General features: G+C 50.9%; 1 protein-coding gene across 5 annotated transcripts in view; it reads left to right on the forward strand.

The window, feature by feature from the left end:
- ralgps2 (Ral GEF with PH domain and SH3 binding motif 2) overlaps window positions 1-13239 on the forward strand; it is a 61881-nt gene that overhangs the window by 22114 nt on the left and 26528 nt on the right. For 3 of the 5 annotated variants that reach the window (XM_039734508.1, XM_039734511.1, XM_039734509.1), the window contains exons 2-9: window positions 270-357; window positions 9732-9836; window positions 9913-10023; window positions 10105-10155; window positions 11181-11264; window positions 11833-11922; window positions 12309-12401; window positions 12500-12626. In XM_039734508.1, coding sequence (XP_039590442.1) covers window positions 9777-9836; window positions 9913-10023; window positions 10105-10155; window positions 11181-11264; window positions 11833-11922; window positions 12309-12401; window positions 12500-12626 — 616 coding nt within the window. In that variant the 5' untranslated portion in view covers window positions 270-357; window positions 9732-9776. The remainder of the gene's footprint in view (window positions 1-269; window positions 358-9731; window positions 9837-9912; window positions 10024-10104; window positions 10156-11180; window positions 11265-11832; window positions 11923-12308; window positions 12402-12499; window positions 12627-13239) is intronic. The other 2 variants (XM_039734510.1, XM_039734512.1) reach the window with 1 other exon arrangement.

Consider the following 13239-nt stretch of genomic DNA (forward strand, 5'->3'; position numbering starts at 1 on the left):
CGGGGTCCGGACAAGCCCTGTGCTTCGAGGTCTTCACAGACTACAGACGGTGTGAGGCTCAAAGTGAAAAAGGGGTCTCGGGGGCTCATTTAAGCAGCGGCCACGATGTGGAATGGCTGCAAATAAATCACTTGGCGTCACAATTCCTTGTTTTGTGAATTTGCCACACAAGGAGACGGACGCTTTCTGCGGAGCGGCTCCTGGGGTCTCGGCCTGTTGGGGGGGTGTGAGTGTGCTGCTCTAATGACTGCGTCTCTTCTTCTTTGCAGCCTGTCTCCATGACCCTGTGAAACCTCGCATCAGAGAAAGGGCAGGATGCCCCAGGAGGCTCGGGACGCGTGGATCTGACTTCTGCTGGTAAGTAATGGGGGGCCTGGGCACATGGTGGCTCCTGTCAGACACCCTCCATCTCCCTGTTAGCAGTGATCTCTGAGGCTGACTGTGGGGGTCTCCAGAGGTCTGTCTTTGCTGTGCCACGTTCTGCCACTAGAGGTCTCCAGTCGCCTGCTGTTAGAGGCCTGTGTGTGCCTGGACCACCCTGCTCTCCGGGTGAAGGAAGGTAACTACCTCAGTAACTTTGTGTTGTCAGCCTTGACGCTGCAGCACAAGTCTTCAGCCCTGGGGCGGGCATTGTCGGACTTGGAGGGCCGCGGTGGCTGCAGCTTTCATTCCATCCCAGTCGCTTACTTAGAAAGCAGTGATTGCCAGTCTCGGGCCTTGTTTGATTTTATGGCTTGTTAGCATCTTATTTTGTCCATTTGTCGTTTGGACCCTAAAACGGATCCTTTCCAGTGTCTCCCAGTTCTCTCTCAAGTGTTTTATTAAACCCAATCGCACACGATGAACACACAGAGGTGTTAATGGAAACCCGTCCTGTAGAGGGCTGCTGGCACCTTTGTGTCTCATTGTTAGTGAGGAGCCATTAAAACGGCGAATGCAGCTCATTAGGACTGAACTACACCTTAGCAAGCGAGACCACCAAAATGAAGCAGAAAAATGTCACTGCAGCAATAAGAGCTTCGTCAGGAACAGTTGAGAAACTGGGTTGGCACAAAAACCAGCAGCCACCGCGCCCCTCCAGGACCGACGCTGCCCACCCCAGCTTTAGCCCATTGGATTAATCTGTGGCTGAGGGCTGCGGGGGGGACACACAAAATCCACCAATAGGGTTGGAGATGCGGAAGGCGTTGCCCTGAGGTGCTCCTATCGGAGGGGCGGATGGTTAGCCGAGAGAATGTCACATAGCTGATGATGGTCATGTGGTCATACTGTCACATGCATACTGGTGGACCCTTTAAGAGAGCGCCAGGTGACCCGCGCAGGCGAATGCAGAAAAGGAATGAATGGCTAGATATTTGAAAATGTGACTTTTTACAGAAGCTCAAAAAAAATGTAACAAATACTCTGAAATTCGTACAAGAATTACAAAAAGAAAGACAACCGCGCGACACGATGAAGCCATGTTGCTGTGCTTATGACGCCATCCTCAGGTCATCTCTCTGAAAGTCCTGGTGTGTCAGACAGACAGAGGGTGAGCAGCATCGTTCATAATGGCCGTCTGTCCACTACCACCGCCAGCGTGGCCAGGTGGCATCCCATAACTGAGCCTACCTTCTTAATCGGCTTGAAGTGAGCCCACCACACTGGCCATCGCGGAGATGTAGAACACCACGTGGTCTCCTGCTCTGGTGTGCCCCCGCCATGCCCACTCCCTGAATGATGGGCTGTAGAGACCCTTTGGCTTTGCAGGCTGCTCTCAGATTCATCAGCACACCCCATTTGTGCAGGTGGCACCTCCTGCTGTTCTCTTTGTAGTCTGAGGTGTGCTGGGACACCAGAGCCGGAGGAGACGAGCCACCTGGCTGTAGTGCCCCCCCGTGTTGCTCACTTCCACCTCAGAGAGAACAAAATGGAGGCTCAAGAAAAGCTGCACTTGAAACTAAAGCTGGGAGTGTGAGAAGAAGGGAGCCTGGGATGTTGGGCACGAGACGAGACGACTCGCCAACCGTCCAACTAATGTTCTGTTCAGGCGTCACAGTGCCGTGTCCCCTCGGTGTGACGCCTTCTTAGACCAATTCTGATCGGTGGTCGGATGCGCCTGCTTTAACAGCTGGATTTGTGGGCTCATTTTAAATGTTGACGTCAATTCTTCGCCCGGCGGCAGCTTGAGACGCAGGACCACCTGGGTTTGAGTTTGGCTTTTTGTTCCATTGCACTGATGCTGGCCATCCTTGTGTTTCCTGCTTTGCACGCCTCACCGATCTGAGCTGTACGTCCTGTGAAGAACGTCGGATGTTGTAATCTTTCTTTCTAAGAGAAGTGTGAATGTCACATTCTGCATGAAGCTGAGACCCCACCGCTGTGACACTGTCCCCGTCACTCGCTGAGAAACGCACGCGTTTGGCTGCTCTCTATTTTTCTGCCATGCTGGAGGCCTGCTGTCGAGAGCCACTGCGGCTGCTTTACTCCTCCTTGCTTTAATGCCCCCCTTCTTCAGTATCAGCGGCAGGTCGGTCGATGTCTCGAGCGCTCGTCCTCTCGTCTGTGGACCCTTAGAGCTGCTGCTCGCTGTGGCGTTGGAGGATTACAATACAATACAATTTATTATTGTGTAGCCCAAAATCACATAAGGAGGCCCACAGTGGGCTTCTGACACCCCCAGCTTTAACTCTCTAAGGAAAGACCCCTTGTAGGGAAACATATGGAAGATACCTCGGAAAAGGCAACTCAAAGAGAGACCCCTTACCAGGTAGGTTGGGCATGCAGTGGGTGTCAAAAAGAAACACAGAAGAGAACACAAGTCATCCCCAATTTAATATAATAGAACAATAGAAATATGACAAGTACAGAGCAGAGGTCCACAGTAGATGATATCCCATAATATGATTTGGATTTGTTCAGAGAGTCCTGGAGACTTCAGCCATCAAGCTGCCTCCCCCAGTTGGCCATTCCACAGCTGAAACTGCGCTGGGCCAGCCAATCCGATGAAAGGACCCCACAATTCCTGCGATCCTCCATCAGGGATAACATTGTCTTAGGTAGGCAGATAACTTGGCAGGTGGGCCGTGGGCACCGAGTGGCACATTTGAGTACCGAGAAGAGAAACAGAAGAGGTGAGGGTGAGTAACACATTCTAACACAGATCATGTTACTGGTGTCTTAGTGCTAATGACAGTCTGTACAGTTAATCAGCAGCTCTAGTCAGGGTGTGCTGAACTGAAGTCGTGAGTCTTTAAAAGCTGAGACCGAAGGGGCATCTCTGATATTGGCAGGCAGACCACTCCACAGTTTAGGGGTCCTGTAACTAAAAGCTCGACCTCCCACTGTTATTTTATTAATCCTTGGAATCCTAAGCAGACCGGCATCTTGAGATCTTAACGTGCGCTCAGGTTTGTAAGTCATGATAAGTTCAGACAAGTAAGCCGGACCTTGGCCATTTAATGCTTTATATGTTAAAAGGAGGATTTTGAAATCTGCCCTAAACTTAACTGGGAGCCAGTGTAAAGATTTAAGAACTGGAGTGATGTGTTCGTATTTTCTAGTTCTTGTAATAATTCTTGCAGCAGCATTTTGGATTAACTGGAGGCTGAATAGAGAACAGTTTGAACAGCCAGTGAACACCGCATTGCAGTCGTCAATCCTACTAGAAGTAAATGCAGGAATTAATTTCTCAGAATCCCGTTTATTTAGAAAGCGCCTTAACTTCCCAACATTTTCAAGATGAAGAATGTGAAGGTCGGCTCCAGTCGAGTTTGATTTGATGACAGGTCCGTGGAGGCAGCAGTGCTTTCTAAAACTCGGCCGAGGGCAAGACTCGCTAAATTAAGAGTGTGTGTGAAGTGCTTGACCTGCGGTCGCGGCCCCCCGTCCTGTAACTGCTGAGTTGTGGGAGTCTGGGAGAGACCACCGAGGCAGATGGATCTGAGCGAGGTACGAGGACCGCCGAGCTGCTAGCTAAACAGATGAGCCTGCTGGACTGAGTGGTCCCCCCTCGTTGGTCACGTTTCTTATGTGCCAGCACACCCTCCATTGTACTGACAGGGTGACGCCAGTGTGGCGTGTCATACTGTAGTTCTTGGTTTTTCAGTCCGATTTTTAAACCCCCTGCTTTTTCTGGGGTCTTTTTCACTTACTGTTGTGTCTCATGTCACACAATACGTGACACAAGGCCGCACACAGTGAACATTTGTCTCCTGCCTGGAGGGGACTAATGGACTTTGTGGGGCAGACTGTGCTCCATTCAAGAAGAGCAGGGGCGTGAAGACCACAGACGTGAAGCAGATGATTGAGGGGGGCCAAGTTTGTCCTGAGCAAGGGGCTTCTCTGAGAGTGCCAATGAAAACATGGAAGGCCAGCATGTCGCAGTGTCCCAGAAGAACAGCAGCGCCATTCATGTCATCCTAACACGAGGCTAATGGTGAGGCAGCACGTGACTCCTCCTGTTCATGATAACTGGAGAACCATTGTGAGATACGGCTTGAGAGGCACGTGACCCTCGTCCTAAGTCTCGCCAGAGGGGCTTTTGGAGGAGGAGCAACGCTTGAGGACGAGTGAAAAGTGCAAGTAGGTTAGAAGGCCAATATGGAGGAGCCGGTTGTGTCTGTGAGTTGTCAGGAGGTCTCTGGACGCCTGCAATGTGAGACGACCCTAATGGACCCGGAGAGCCTGAGTTGTCAGACGTCCAAAGCACAACTGCCCGTCGTCTCCTCTTTATTTAACATTCTGATTCAGTCGCCCGCTGGTCACCTCGTCTTCTATTGAGAGTTTGGTCATTTGATTGCAGTGTCACCTCAATGGCCTCCACGGCAAAATGCCATCCATGTGTTTGTGGCTCCTGTGTGGGATTTGAAGTGAGGTGACTCAGGCCGGGGGCTGCTGGGGGGCCTCGGCTTTGGTGCTTCCTCGCACATCTCCTCCTCTCTTTCGCTCAAACCCGATGTTTCCCATCTGAAGCCACGCTGACTGCTCCCTGACGCTCGTGTTCTTCACTTGAGCTCCTCCATCTTTACCTTCATATGCTGCATTGTAAGCACTCTGGTGTGTGAAGGAAGTCGTCGATGTCGGCGGACCGGGGTACGTTTCTGTAGTGCCGTATGGCGAGTCCCTAAGCTCGCGTTCTTTCTTTGATGTCCATTTTCATTTTCTCGTATTCACAGTTTAGACAAAAGTATGGGAATCGGAAAAAAATTCAGTCTCGAGATTTTGATGATTCTTGACGTTTTAGACCTTCCTGAGTCCAAAAATACTGTTTTTGAAATGACGTCCATCTGTGTGAAGACGATAAGTCGAAGATGCTTGGACCGCGGCCTCGGTGAGAGCTTATATCCCAGATTAGGACGCCTGTCACCGTTCTGTGACACTTCAGTTGGACACTTGGGTGAATTTCCAAGTAAACTGTGTTTATAATTATAACAATAAAAAGATAAGAAATTTGAGAAAACCCACAAGTCGTATTTTATTTAAACAGCCACCCGAATGTTTGGCATCATGGAAATAGAAATGTGTACACGATATTAAAAACTGTATTCAGTATCGCGCACATTCTTTCAATAACTGTTACTAACTTTATTTTCATTTGCACAGTTTAAGAATAACGTGTGACCATTGAACATGCCATGTAAATATAAAGATGTCACGGGCCCGTCGTGTTCCTGCCAGTACGCTTCATTTTAGGATTTTCTTCTTCATTTCCGCTCTCATTGTCTTCTTTATATAAACCTATATAATATATAATACGAAATCCAACGTCTGTCTGTCTGTCTGTCTGCCTGCTTTTCATGAGCGGACGACTTCCCAGATTGAGATCGGGTTGTTTTCTAGAATTTGAACATTCTCTTGATTTTACGACTTTCTCATCACGCCAAGTATGGTTACCGATTTATTAGCGTGAATCCGCGAGAGACTTATGGGGCTACGGCCGTCCTCACTCACATGTCTGCCTCGGGGCGTAACCGTAACGAGAGAACGACTTCACGGATTTCGATCTTTTTTTTTTTTTTTCTCTATAATTTGCTTGAACTTTCCGGTGGATTTTGCGACTTCTCGCATCGTGCCGAGTGTCAGAGTTTGCTTGCAGGAGCGAGATATTCACGCTAATCTGAGAGAGCGGCTCCTCACTCGCACATCATCATCCTCCTCTCGCCACGTGCTGGAGCGCACCTCGACTCCGCTTAGCTAGCGATGGCCGTTTGTTCAGCAGACGTCCTCATCTTGAGATTGTTGAGGAGCAACGTTTGATGTTTTTGAGATCGGAGCTCCGTGTGTTTTAGAGGGGGGCTGCTGATTGGCAGAGACATCACGGTCATGTGCTGTTCTCCCCACGCTTCGCTCTCCAGGATCAGGTATGGTGCCAACGTCTGACCTTCCGATTGGCCAGAGATACCTTGACGACTTTGTACATTTTTGCCAAAGAGATCACACCTGAATTCTCACCCTGATATGAGGAGGCCCTCGGAATTCTTCTCAATACAAAATGCATTTTTATTTTTTGAATTGATTTTTCAACTTTGTCCCGTTTCACTGCTACGGGGTGGAGATGTGGGCACAGCTAGTCCTGATCACATGTCACAAAGTGCCGTTCTACCCTGACACCACGTCTATGTTTTTAGGTGTCTACAACTCAATTTAAACCTTTTTAAACTGAGTGTAAATCTCCCAATAATTATTTGTTAAGGATCTCTTTGTATGTCACGTTGTCAGTTCGGCCCTCCGGTTGTAATCTGACCAAGCTGTGCGCTGATCTTACTCTTGAGCATGTAACGTACAGTCGGCCATGTGAACAGTAATCTTGTCTCAGATCTCACAGCTTGGATTGCTGCTGTCATAATCGGTTTGAGTTTCATGGTTTGTTTCAATGACGACAGTATTTGTAGGACTTGTGTTGAAGTGACATTCGGCATCTGTCAAGCGTTGTAAGCACACAACCAGTTTCATCGATAACTTCACATCCAGCTTTTGAGAGTTTAAACATTCATAAACATCAAAGTGTCCACTACTGAAATCGTCACCTGTGAATCTAAGATGTTTAAGAGGCATTGGCGGTTGTCTAAAGGTGTAAAATATTTGGCCATTTCGGTACACTTGAAAGTGACAACCAAACAATTCAGTGGCAGCCATCAACTCACATGCAGATCCATAGGTGAAGGGCTTAAGCATTTCACTCTTCAAGTGCTCCTGTGTAGTCTAATTATCTCCTGTACGTCATCAGTCCACACCTTGAACCTGTCCCAGTCATTCAATACATAAGACACAATGGATATCAAGAGTGAGCCTGATATGGCCGTGCAATATGTAACACAGAGAATGGAAAAGGCAGGCGCCATCTCTGTGCATGGAAACCACTCGGTAAGTGACAGTTCTTTGATCGATGGTGATCACCTCGATAGACATGTTAATGGGGGTACAGTTGGAATGATAAAGGAAATAATGTAAAGTAAGTGTAAAATACCTACACAATAACTATAATTGTAATAAATGAACAATAAAACAGCGGAGAAGCCGTGGATTAAACAAAAAGGCTGCAGTTATCAGTAGGGAGACGTGAATCCCGTGGCGAAGCAAGGAAGAGAATGTAGAGACCGGAGCGACGGACGGCCTTATATGGGCAGGCAGCCAACAACGTGGGACCCAACGCCGCCTCACACGGTGACCGAGCTGCAGGCTGTGGACGTATATATTTGTACGTAAGTAGGATTCAGTTAGCGTTGGGAACCCGCGTAGCAAATTTCTTGAAGATGCGCCCATAAGTAACAAAGACCGTTGAAAAGTTCAATATGGCGGCCGACAGTGGCATCGTACCACCGAAGTAAGTACCAAATTTCAGCCTTCTACCTACATGGAAAGTTGGAGAATTAGTGACGTTGGAAAGTTCAATATGGTGGCTAAAAGTGGCATTATACCACCGTAATAAGTACGTACATTGGTTTTGGTTAGCGCAGGGAAGCCGCCTACCAAATTTCGTGAAGATGGGGCCAAGAATAAGAAAGTTCAACATGGCGGACGTTGTCGACCGTTGTCGACCGTTGCGTGTAGAATTTCGAAATGAAACCTGCTTAACTTTTGTAAGTGAGCTGTAAGGAATGAGCTGCTAAATATCAGCCTTCTACCTACACGGGAAGTTGGAGAATTAGTGATGAGTCAGTCAGTCAGTCAGTGAGTTATGGCTTTGCCTTTTATTTAATATGATCAGGAAAAGATTCCACCGCCTTCGACCTCCCTAAGTGCGAAAGTATCACTTTACTATAAAGTTTGATTATAAATAGAGACAATTGATTGTGTCGTATCGATATTGTCATTTGAGAAGTCGCGCCACTGGAGGTTCTTCTGGTGACCTCCGTATTGTTATTAATCATCATTCTTATCCCGTTATGTAGATTTTGTATCATTTGTTTGGTGAATTCTCTTTTCGTTGTATTCTCTTATTTCATTGTTACTGTTGTTCATATGGGTGGCAAACCTCAAACAGCTTCACAGATCCTGTCTTTGTCTTCATCGTGTGGCATTGCCAGCGTGCGCCTCTCCCAGTGTTCATTGTGTTGACTCTGAGAGAAGGAATTGTGCCGGCAGAGTCTGAGCGCTCATCGTCGTCATCATCGTCTTCTTTCAGCTGGAGTCGCCACAGCAGATGATCTTGTTCCATATCTTCCTGTCCTCGTCACCACCGTCACCTGCATGTCACCTCCATAAACCTTCTCTTAGGCCTTCCTCTTCTCCTCTTCCCTGGCAGCTCTGTCCTTAGCACCCTTCTCCCAATATGCCCAGCATCTCTCCTCTGCTCAGGTCCAAACTAACGCCATCCCACCTGAGCTGACCCTCTAATGTCCTCGTTCCTAATCCTGTCTGTCCAGTGCACATCTTTAACCCTGCCACCTCCAGCTCAGTGCCAGCGTCTCTCGCCCACGTGTCCTTCCCTGTCACTCTTGCTGGTACTCGTCTGTCACACATCGAGTCTGTTAGTAAGGAGCTTTACCAGATAGGGGGGTTCATATGGCCAGCACGTCGTGGGTCACAGCGCTGACTTTCTGAGTCCGCGTGTGCGGTGAATGAACTTCGGTCACGTTGGCGCAACTTCAGGTCACATGTTGTCATCAAATTGGTTTCTGTCTTGGCACTTGCTGCTCGATCGCTTTCATTGTGTCTCGATCACCTGCCTTTCTTCCAGTGATTATAAGACACGTGTAACTGAACGTAGTCGCAGCCGCTGCCGGTGATAAACTGAGACCGAGAATCGGGAGTCGCGCCACACGGAGCTGGCGTAGTGAAAGCTGTCGTTTGCCCACAAGACGTGATAGCAGTCGTAAGTCCTGACCACCCTTCTTTTAGGAGCTTCAAAGGTTCTCGGAGCTTCTCAGGTTTAAGTGAAGGCTGTAAGTCACATACAGTACTTCTGGAAGGTGACAGTTGTGACATTACTGGAGACGTTACCATTTGCCTGGCCCAGAACATGGAGACTTTGATGGAAGCAGCTGCCTAACGTCGTTTCACTCCTCATGGCCTTTACTGGCCTCATCCTGAGCAGGACGTGTAAATCGCCAGCCTTTAACTTAGTTGGTGGTCTCTGATCTGCAGGGAGTCAAATGCACGCGGTGTCGGACACCCGTGTGGACAAGGGGGCTTTCCCAAACTAGCGTGGTATGGGCACATTGGCTCGGCTCCTTTCTTAGTGACACCTTAGTGTGGGGCTGCATGGAGCCGACGCTGGCTTTGCTTTTATTGTCCCCTTCTCTCCGCAGATCCCATGGCTTTACTGCCCTGCCCACGAGGAGGAGACTGATGGTATGGGAATGATGGACTTGGCCAACGGGCAGCTGGGCGCCGTCTCCGTAGCTGCTCCTGAGGTGAGTTTCTGCTGCTCTTCTCCCTTGTGGACCCCTGCCTGGCCATTGGGACCCCTCGTGACCTTTTGTTGTTCAGCAGGGGGCCAGCAGCTCGGAGTCTCTCAGCGAGCAGGCCTCGTCGGAGCTGAAGAAGAGCTTTGATGCCGTGGTGTTTGATGTCCTCATGGTGACCCCTGAGGAGTATGCGGTGAGTGAGCTCCGGCGCCCCCTGCTGGGTGACTTTTTTTTTTTTCCTTCTCGCCACTCACTCTGCTCTCCTACATTTCAGGGCCAGATCACGCTGATGGATGCCCCCGTCTTCAAAGCCATCCAGCCGGAGGTGAGTGGCGGGAGGCACTTGGCAAACCTTCCAACTGGGATTGTACATTCCTGTCATTTATCTTGGACGTGCTGGGCCATTTCCAGTAACGCATTTGCTTTTTCCTCTCATTTGTCATTCTGGAGAGGTGCGCACACCCAGACGCCTCTGTGACAAGCCAGGCGCGAGTGGCCATCGGGAGATGTTGGCGCTCTGCGTCGTGCCTCGCCGAGTGTCTCGGCGCCACGCGATCCTGGCGACCGCGGGCCGCGAGGATGGAAAAAAACCTGACAATTGGTCCGCACCTCAGGGGCAATTAGCGTGATGTGTTTTGAGGCACAGACAAGATGGCTGAGCGAAGCCTCAATCCGACTTCGTGATCTCTCAAAAACATCGAAGACGCAACCTCCTGGCAGGCCGAGTGGAATTTTTATTGGCAGCACATGCGAGGGATTTGGTGTCCCTGCATCTTGCTTTCATTAAAGGCACCGACCGCTCTGGCCTCTTGCTCACCAGACGGCTGGCTGCCTTCCTTTCCTTTGAACCCATGTTGCCCCAAGCGAGAGCGCTGCTGTAAACGAGCTGACCGTGTGCCCACCTCCCGTTAGCTCACTGCTCTGTAATCTCTGTAATGCCAGTCAGTCTGTCTCTCCTGTGTGCCCAGTCCCGGTAGGTGCCCTAAGTCGTGCCCATTTTTCACAGAAGCGAAGCTGGCAGAGTCTGGGGGGCTCTCCTTGTGGTCTCTGCAGACAGCCAGGCTGGCACTCCACTTCGCCGTATCTCCTGGTGGGGAGTCCTCATGCCGAACAGTAACTGGACGGAGTTGGCGCGTGGGGTTGAAGAGCCCCCCGAAGGCCACGTTTCCTGGCTGCACTGTGCAGCGCTGCGCCTTTGGCACTTGGTACGGTACTCCCAGCAGCCTCACTGTGTCTTACTGGCCTACGATCTGCACAGCTGTTGGCCGCCATCCCCGGGGGGCCGCCTGCTAGTTTACACCCAGGCTCTCTTGTTGACGCATTTCTTTGTTGTGTTCTCACTTCCCACAGGAGCTGTCGAGCTGCGGCTGGAATAAAAAAGAAAAGCACAGCTCTGCCCCCAACGCTGTGGCATTCACGAGGAGGTTTAACCTGGTGAGTAAGTGGCGTCATGTGGGCAGCGTTTGGACAGGCTGTTGGCGCTCGGTCAGCTGGCCGCTTGGCACCGGTTCTTTTGGACACAACAGGCCATTGAGCCTAACAAGCCCCAAGAGTCCCGACGTCAAGTCGAGTTGGACAGCAGTGTGGGCCTGGTGCCTCAACGGCCAGGGCGGTGGTCATCTCTCACGAGAGCAGGATGTGCTCATGCCACCTTGGCTGGCTTCTCTTTCTTTCTGACCGCTTTATGCCCTCAGCTCTGCCCAGACCCACAGTGGCCCCCAGATGGCCGGGTGCCTGCCCACACCACTGCCTAGCCCTGTGGTCAGGTGTCGGTCACGCCAGGGTGACAGCTGCTGTATGTGGCCCAGATCCCACTCCCGCCCGGCCCCCTTGCAGCTGCTGCCCGCCTCACTCTGCCACTCTTTTCTCTTGTGCCGCTCCATCTGAGCTGCGCCCGCCAATGTGCCGAATCTCTGCAGCCTTTTCCTCATTTTCTTGCAGCTGCCCCCTCGTTGCCAGAGCTCGGTTTCTTCCACTGATTCTGCTGTCTCCTCTCTTGCAGGTCAGCTTCTGGGTGGTCCGTGAAATTCTTCATGCGCAGACCCTGAAAATCAGGGCCGAAGTGTTGAGTCATTACATCAAAACAGGAAAGGTAAGGCTGGGGTGTCCCACGTTTGGCGGTCATCCTCCTCGTCTCATGACTTGAGGGACGTGTGGGCTGAAGCCTTTCACTCGGCGGCCTCCCCGGGTTTACTGAAGTGACGCTGTGCCTGATGGCTTAAAGTCCCCCAGGTGGCAGGTGACACGTCGATGTTTCCTCAGAATCGAGGAGAGGCTGCAGTGCTCCTTAGACCAGAAGGCAGCCATGTTTTGAGGTTTGATGTGACTTTGCCTCGCTGTGGCACACACAAACGCCCAAACCAGCTGGCTGTCTTTGAGGCCCTGTGGACAGAGAAGTGGGCTATGCCCCCCGAAGCCCCTCTGTCACCTCGTTCACTCACCTGGCTGTCTCTCTCTCTCTCTCCTGCACCCCTACAGAAACTCTGCGAGCTCAATAATCTGCACGCGCTGATGGCCGTGGTGTCCGGGCTGCAGAGTGCGCCCATCTTCAGGCTTACCAAGACCTGGGCGGTAAGTGGCTGTCCTCTCCCACTGGCACGCTGCTGTCTTTCTGAAAGCTGCCGATTGGCCACCTCACCCCCCCGTGTCTCGTACGTTTCTGCTTTCAGCTGCTGAGTCGCAAAGATAAAACCACCTTTGAGAAACTGGAGTACCTCATGTCCAAGGAGAACAATTACCAGCGGCTGCGAGAGTACGTGGGCAGCTTGAGCATGACGCCATGCATCCCCTACCTAGGTAAGGAGGGCGTGGGGCGTGTGCCAGTCAGTCCAGTGGTGCCTAGGTAAGGAGGGCATGTGCCAGTCAGTCCAATGGTGCCTAGGTAAGGAGGCCATGTGCCAGTCAGTCCAGTGGTGCCTAGGTAAGGAGGCCATGTGTCAGTCAGTCCAGTGGTGCCTAGGTAAAGAGGGCATGTGCCAGTCAGTCCAATAGTGCCTAGGTAAGGAGGCCATGTGCCAGTCAGTCCAATGGTGCCTAGGTAAGGAGGGCATGGGGCGTGTGCCAGTCAGTCCAGTGGTGCCTAGGTAAGGAGGGCATGTGCCAGTCAGTCCAATGGTGCCTAGGTACAGAAGGCATGTGCCAGTCAGTCCGATGGTGCTTAGGTAAGGAGGGCATGTGCCAGTCAGTCCAATGGTGCCTAGGTAATTAGGCCGTGGGGCATGTGCCAGTCAGTCAAGTTGTTGCTTCCCTGCTCCAGCGTGGAGTGTTAGGGGTTGTGGGCAGGTGACACACTGGTTTTTGTTTTTAAAGTGTTGCCCCTTTCCTCATATCCTCTATGCACGTGGTGCCCACACCAATGGCCTCAGCCCTTTAGAAATACTGCAGCATTAGAGAAAGAGAACCTGAGGGA

This window comes from Polypterus senegalus, chromosome 14 (assembly GCF_016835505.1).
Source record: "Polypterus senegalus isolate Bchr_013 chromosome 14, ASM1683550v1, whole genome shotgun sequence".
Lineage (NCBI taxonomy): Eukaryota > Metazoa > Chordata > Cladistia > Polypteriformes > Polypteridae > Polypterus > Polypterus senegalus.